Source organism: Mixophyes fleayi, chromosome 12 (assembly GCF_038048845.1).
Source record: "Mixophyes fleayi isolate aMixFle1 chromosome 12, aMixFle1.hap1, whole genome shotgun sequence".
Lineage (NCBI taxonomy): Eukaryota > Metazoa > Chordata > Amphibia > Anura > Limnodynastidae > Mixophyes > Mixophyes fleayi.
The window spans coordinates 60,807,115-60,815,156 of NC_134413.1; the positions used below are offsets into that span (position 1 = coordinate 60,807,115).

Here is an 8,042-nt window from a genome sequence, read left to right on the forward strand (position 1 = left end):
AAATTCAAAATTTAGACAGAGTGCACATTCTCTATTACCTGTTCTTGCTCTTCTCTGTTTCGTGTTCTTGCAGCTTTGTTGTCTTCTAGCTGGATTCTGGAAAGTCAGGGTTCTGTTTTGAAAATATGCAGCAATTGTATTATAATGCTAAATGTTAACAAACCCTGAATGATTAGGCTCCAAAACACAACAGTTCATTATGACCAGATAAAACTACCCCATAGCACAGGCATATGTAGGCAATACAATATATGAAAATTATTGTCAAAGAGCTATAATCAAATATAAACCTCTGTCAGCCCCACCTGGCTAAAATTTAGCATTCTAATGACCCTATAACCACAGAGACCATCCTTATAGCCGCCATACAATACAAAGATTATACCCCCCCCAAAGCTGCTCTATTTTTTTAAATAGTCCCCTCAATCATTTCATCAGCCCCGTTCAGCCTCTTCACCTGCCCCATAAGCATTGTTATCTGCCCCATTAGCATTGTTACCTACCCCCCATTAGCCTCTTCACCTGTCCCTTTAGCATTGTTATCTGCCCCCATTAGCTGTGTCACCTGCCTCCTTTAGTCTCTTCACCTGCCCCTTTAGCCTCTTCACCTGCCCCCTTTAGCCTCTTCACCTGCTTCTTTAGCATTGTTATCTGCCCCCATTAGCAGTGTCACCTGCCTCCTTTAGTCTCTTCACCTGCCCCTTTAGCCTCTTCACCTGCCCCCTTTAGCCTCTTCACCTGCCCCTATAACCTCTTTACCTGCCCCTTTAGCATTGTTATCTGCCCCATTAGCAGTGTCACCTGCCCCCTTTAGTCTCTTCACCTGCCCCCATTAGCCTCTTCACCTGCCCCTTTAGCCTCTTCACCTGCCCATTTAGCCTCTTTACCTGCCCCTTTAGCATTGTTATCTGCCCCCATTAGCAGTGTCACCTGCCCCCTTTAGTCTCTCCACTTACCGCTTTAGAATTATCTGCCCCATTAGCTTTGTTACCTGCCCCCATTAGCTTCTTCACCTGCCCCTTTAGAATTATCTGCCCCCATTAGCATTGTTACCTGCCCCCATTAGCCTCTTCTCCTGCCCCCATTAACATTGTTATCTGCCCCATTAGCCTCTTCACCTGCCCATTTAGAATTATCTGCCCCATTAGCATTGTTACCTGCCCCCATTAGCCTCTTATCCTACACCCATTTAGCCTCTTCTCCTGCCCCCATTAGCCTCTTCACCTGCCACTTTAGCATTATCTGCCCCCATTAACATTCCCACCTCCCACCATTAGCCTCTTTACCTGCCCTTCTAGCATTGTTACCAGCCCCTCCGCCCCCAGACATTGGAACTTACCTGTTATTCCTGGGCAGCAGTCTTCTCTCCAGCGCTATACATTACAGGCAGTCTGGCAGCGATCGCTGCTATCTGCCTGTCAGTGCGTCCGCGGGCGCTTCTTACTGTGGTCACGTGAGATGTGGAAGTCCTGATCTGACGTAACCACAGTTAGAAGCTCCTGCGGCCGCACTGACAGGCAGCTAGCAGTGATCGCTGCCAGACTGCCTGTCATGTAGTAGTGACAGTTGGGCCTCCCCCTTTAGACAAGGGGCGGTCCCGATGATGCAGGCCTCAATTTAAAAAAAAAATGACAGGGAAAAAAAATTAATCTCGGGAACGCTGCGCCCCCAGACTGCAGCGCCCCAGGCTGCAGCCTGATCAGCCTATTGGTTGATCAGGCCCTGGATATGTATATCTATCAGAGCCGAATTTACACCTCATGGGGCCCTAGACAAGATATTGGTTTGGGCCCCCCCTTCACACACACAGTGGCCCCTCACACACACATAATACACACACACAGTGGCCCCTCACATACACATAATATATATACACACAAGCAATATATTACAACCCCCCCAAACTTACCTTTTTGCATCCACGAGCTGTGCAGTCTTCCCTCTCTTCACACATGGGATGGCACCTGTTATGGGACGGCACCTGTCATGTGGTGCACGTCCCATGTGACACAGAGCAGGCCACACAGAGGAGGGAGGAGACCAGCCACCACACTAGCCCCTCCCCCCTCTCGCGGCACCAGACCCCCTCCCCCAACCCGCGGCACCCCCGCGACTCGTGCAGGGGGGGGGCATGAGTCGAGGGAGGGGCCACAATTTTTTTTTTTTTTTTTTTTACTATGTACCACAGAGGGGAAGGTAGCGGGTGGCTGCTGCGCCCCCTCGGGCTTGCGCCCTGGGCGACAGCACCGCCCGCACCACCCTAGTTACAGCTCTGGATTCACCTACTATATTCTGAGTTACTACTTCGGACCAGCTAGTTCTATCTTTGTCTATAGTATCGTTGAACTGTTGCTGTATTAGTAATTCTCCGCAGTCACTTAAGTTATTATCTCTCTCCATTACTGTATATATTGAACTGTTGCTGTGTTTTTTCTGCTGTTGCCCGAAGTTACCAATTATGGATCAGCTAGTACTACCTCATCCTCACTTTCATCTGAACTGTTGCTGTATTAGCTATTCTGTTGTTGCCCTGGGTTACCAATTACGGATCAGCAAGTTCTATCTCATCATCACTTCCATCTGAACTATTGCTGCATTAGTTTATCTGTGGTTGCTCTGTGTTGCCAGCTACGGATCAGTCAGCCCTAATCCGTTATCTCTGTGGTTCAACAACACTGTATCCGTATTCATCAGCAGTAGTCCTGATGTATCATCTATATCATGTTCCAGTATTGCAGTCATTTATATTGCCACTGAACCAAAGACTATCAAGCTCTTGCTTCCAGGGTCTCTCTGACTGCCCGTTACCAACCCCGTTGTTTCAAGCTCCACTGTCACTCTGCCAGCATTTATTCAGGAGGCCGCGAAATGCGAGATAGGAGCAGCGCAGTCCATACCCTCTTGCGGGGGTCACTGGCGAAAACCTCTTACTCGTTAGACTCCGCGCTCCTGAGTGAGTTCTACTCTTAGGCATACACAAGGGATCCACTAAATATTATTCAGATTCGTGACAGGTGGTATGAAAAAAGTAATAGGAATGTAAGCCAATGGAATTTAATAGTTTTACAATTAAGGTAGTGGGAGATATGGCGGTATGGCAAACCACAATATGCCATTGTATACACCCCCACTTCAATCACTGTGAGGGAGCATAGGAGAGCTCCATTATTTAACATACACATGGTGCACAAGTCACTATTATAATCTCTTTTAAAAAAACGAGTCATCTTTAGTGTTTGGTCTTTATTAATAGACATTTCTTTGCGGACTGAGAGTATTGTAGGTACACTTCAAAATGTAATTGCTAAGAGAATCTATGGATTGGAAAATATTATTCTTCAGGTTTCTAAAATGGATGTAAATAATTAATCTGTAAGTGATCTGACCAAAAAGTACACTCTTCCACAGAATAACATTGAGGTTCTGGATGGTGCAAATGTCTAGGATGAACTGATCAAATTCCACAGAAAGGCGGACTTGCGTTTGGGAATAAACATGAAATGAAAACCACTAAAATAATTCAGTTATTTTCTTCCTAAGTAGCTCTTTTATTTCTCGATTCCGAAGGCTATAAATGATTGGATTGCACATTGGTGTTAGAACTGAGTAAATCACAGCCATCACACGATCATAGTTAACAGAGTTATGTTTGGTCAGTCTAACATACATAAAGCCCACACTGCCAAAAAAAAGTAGGACCACAGTGAGATGAGCTCCACAAGTAGAAAAGGCCTTTTTCCTGCCCTCTGTAGTCCTTATTTTTAACACAGCAGAAATGATTTTGATGTAAGATAGGATGATGCAGGTAAAGGCAAGGAATAAAAGGAATGAGTTGATGGCAAAATCTACTGTGACATTGAGTGAAGTGTCAGAACATGCCAAGTTCATCAGTGGAGCGAAGTCACAGAAGATATGTTCAACTTTGTTTGAGCCACAGAAGAAGAGGTGAGACAGCAAGATGATTTGTGTTAAGGGTCCAAAAAATCCTACAACCCAACAACAAGCTGCTAGCTGAAAACAACAGGCAATAGTCATTATGGATGGGTACCTTAGTGGATTACATATGGCCATGTAGCGGTCAAAGGCCATTGCCGTTAGAAGAAAGGTTTCTGTGATACCTAAACAATGAAGAAAATAGATTTGCAGCAGACAGCCAGTATATGAGATCATCTTCTCATTCAGCAAATTTGTCAGCATTTTGGGTATAGTGACCGTTGTGTACCAGATTTCCAGGAAAGAAAGTATAGCCACAAACAGGTAGAGAGGAACATGGAGTTGATGATGAGTACAGATGAGGGTGATTACTGTAAGATTACCGCTAAGTGTGAAGATGTATATAATACTCAAAAGGATAAAAAATAGGCCTTGAGCACCATCTATATCAGGAAAACCTATGATAATGAATTGTGTAACAAGAGAATTGTTTGAAATGTTGATCATGTTGCTATTTAATGGTTTTAATTCATTCCAGTTTAAATGGTCTTTCTGAGAATAAATTTATTGAATAAAAAAATAAAAAATAATCCTTGAAAAATGAAATAAACATGCCATATCTTATATCGATGAGCTCTACCGACATAATGTACATCTGTCAATAGGTGTGAATAAAATATATGCACCTATATCTATGCTATAATGTTGACACTGGTGGTAATACAGATGTTTATGAAACATTATTATTAATATTATTATTATTAATTTGGAAAACATCACTGTGCTCTGCAGTGCCAGACAATGAGGAAACCAGAGAAAACATAAAAAGGGGCATAAATGTAAGACAAAATTAATATATATGTGGAAACAAAGGATATAGAGCTCACAGTTCAAGATGATACAACATAAGTAAAGAGTATAATATCCCAATGAGTAGAACATTTGATAATAGAAGTGATTAGGTTCACATAAAAAATAATGGCCTTTTGAATGGCTGGACAATTTATTAATTTGTTTATTAACCAAACTCTACTAGATACTCATTTTCCTAAAGACTATATTAAAATTGCCTGATCTGTTACTGTAGTTGAAAACCATTTAAAAAAAATACACAACCACGGAAGAATAGGGTATGGGGGAATGGAGAGAGAGAAAGAGAGTGAGAGAGTTACCATAATCACATTTTAATTGCATGACAGAATTAAGCCCTACATTTATAATCATCCTGCAAATTATTTCATATAATCTACACTATGTTAAACACTGAAATTGTATAATTAGATTAATGATTACCTATGATCACATTGGCTGACTTCTGGATTTGGTTTATATTTTGCATATAATTCTATGTTCTGTTTATTATGTTTTTAGAATACCTACCTAGTCATTCCGATTCAACTTTCCTTTATTCATAGATTTTCTATGAGCATCTATTGTAGTAAAACAAGGTAAAAACATGGTTTTATAATATTACAAACATGATTAGAACCCTTCTAATAATATTATATTTCATTAGTAATATTTTCACTGTACCCTTCAAATGACCCAGTGCAATGTGTTCTTCATTTTCCATTAACCATTAAGCAATCCTTTACTCTAAAGTAATTTGGATTTAAAGCAGACAGTATGTTTTTTTTTCATACAAAGAATACTTTAAATCTATCTATTTATCAAACTTTTATTCATAAAAAAGGCATGATATATAATAATAATGTGTAGTTTACTATCATTCTGACATTCCAAAAAGGGGTCTTGTTTAGCCAAATTAAATTCAAGTACTTATTTAAATATTCAACACAGTAGTTACTAAATTTGTTTACATTTTAAGATATTCCAAGAAATTGAGTAACTAATAAATTGTGCAGAAGTTATCAGTCATAAAATCTGTAGAAATAAAGAGCAGATGTATTGGCAAATGTTTATTTATATATCTGTGGATCCATAGATCTGCAATCATTACCAGAATTCATTCATTTAGGACTTAGAATTATTTCCGACTAATTAGTAATCAGAGTAATTTAATTAATGACTTAGGTTTCAAAATCACATTAATAACTCTCAAGACACTTGGTGTAATCCCAATTAAAAAAAAAGTGTCAAAATTCTATGTAAACAAGCTTATTAAATAGGCCTTTTAAAATAATATCTTAAATAGTAGCCTTAATATAAGTAATTTTAAAACTGGATTATAGCAAACACATTTATTTGAAAAGAAAATCAGAAGCTTAAATTGTTGCTATATACATTTTTTATTTAACTTTTGAAATTATCCTTTGATATTTTAATGTAAATCACATAAACAACAATGATGGGTTTACAATCGGTAAAATGAATGCCTAGATTAACAGTTCAAAGTCAATTCATATAATTGAAGACCCCTGAAGAGACTTGGAACATGGAGAATGAGTTAGGAGAAGGTATAAGACAGTGGACTCATGTGGATCAGTCCAAATCTGCAAATGCTATGTATTTTAGAATAAAGTAGTTTATTCATACTGGTATTAAGCAGCATTAAATAATCTGGTAGTCCAACTGATTAAATGAAAAGATGGCTTGATTATAAAGATGAAATCAGCAGATACAGAGGGAATTCAATCATAAAAATACAATATTATGCAGGTGGTTAATGTTGTGGCTGATCGGTGCAATTATAAAAATTCATACATAAGAACAGTAATAATCAAAATACTGACATAACAAACAGGGATTTCCTGAATGTACCTCATTCTGCTAGGGGTCAGAGAGTTCTTCAAATTACGTTGTCTCTAAAGTTGACCATCGCTAAACCAGCCTAACACATGTATCCATCACCTCAGGGCTCCCTTCCTGAAAACCTTGTTACAGTTTGCTCTGACCACACTGCAATGTATCAAGCAGACAATCCCTCTCCCAGGGAGCTCCTGCAACAATTGGGAGGAAGAGATGAGAAACCGGAACATTTAATGAGAAATTTACAGTGACTATCTACCCATCTGGATTCACTTCAGAATGCATTTGCGGCCGCCAGGCATTCCGCCCCGCCAGCAGAAACAGCTCCACCTAAGTCTGGGGCTTCTCAGTTGCACATTCCCAATCCTCCTAAGTTTGCCGGGGACCCTAAATCCTGTAGAAAATTTCTTATTCAATATCCCATACGATTCAAGCTTCTTCCTAGGAACTTTCCTAGTTAGAAATCTAAAGTGGCCTATATTATTTCCCTTTTATCTGGCCAAGCCATTGCTTAGGAATCACCCTTATGGGAAAGGAATAAGCTTCTACTCCACTACTATACCAACTTTTGTGACAGCATTCAAGAGGATCTTCTATGAAATTGGTAGAGCTTCTAATGCAGCAGCTTCAATTCTGCATCTTCGTCAGTGCACGCAGACTTTTTGTCAGTACTTTATTCAATTTAGAAGCTTCGATACTGAATTATGTTGGAATGATGAAGTTTTAATTGTAACATTCTGGCAAGGACTGTCTGACAAGATTAAAGATGAAATGATCTCTCGAGAACTTCCCTCTTCTCTTGATGAACTTATCTCCATATGCAACAAGGTTAATCTCCACTTTAAAGAATGGACACTTGAGAAGACACTGCCTTGCCGCTCCAACTTCTGCCTTACTCTCAAGATCCAGATTCCCATCTCTATGACAGAGGAACCATTGTAGCTAGGTCATTCCCATCTCTCCAGTGAGAAGAGAGAGAGAAGTATCAAGAACAAACTCTGTCTGTACTGCAGTGACCCCAGTCACATTCTGTTTACTTGTCCCAAAAGACCAGGGAAACGACAGAGCCAGGTTCTGGAGAGGTCTCATTAGGTTCCTTTAGTTCCTATCCTGCTTCATCATCTAATGATATCTTTGCCTTCTTGGTTCTCCTCATTCATGGTTCTAAAGTAATCACACTCTACACATTTGTAGACTTGTGTGTAGCAGGTAACTTTATATCTGCTACCATGCTTGCCCTTCTGGCTCTTCTCATTATACTTCTGGAACAGCCTCTCCACCTTACCGCCATCGATGAAACTAGAATTTCTGGTGGTTGAATTCGTTCACACTGTTCCCATAACCATGCAAATTGGATCCCTTCATAAGGAGGACATCTTTTTCCTTATCATTTCCAATGC

General features: G+C 40.0%; 1 protein-coding gene across 1 annotated transcript; it reads right to left on the reverse strand.

Annotated features, from left to right (window-relative positions):
- Positions 1-3,510: 3,510 nt before the first annotated feature.
- Positions 3,511-4,440, reverse strand: LOC142108495 (olfactory receptor 6N2-like). The gene has a single exon (XM_075192186.1). It carries the CDS (start codon positions 4,438-4,440, stop codon positions 3,511-3,513), a length of 930 nt encoding a protein of 309 aa, XP_075048287.1.
- Between the last annotated feature and the right edge of the window lie 3,602 nt (positions 4,441-8,042).

Bases quoted from the DNA above. Each gene is read 5' to 3' on its own strand.
- LOC142108495 (XM_075192186.1), bottom strand. From the start codon at position 4,440: ATGATCAACATTTCAAACAATTCTCTTGTTACACAATTCATTATCATA.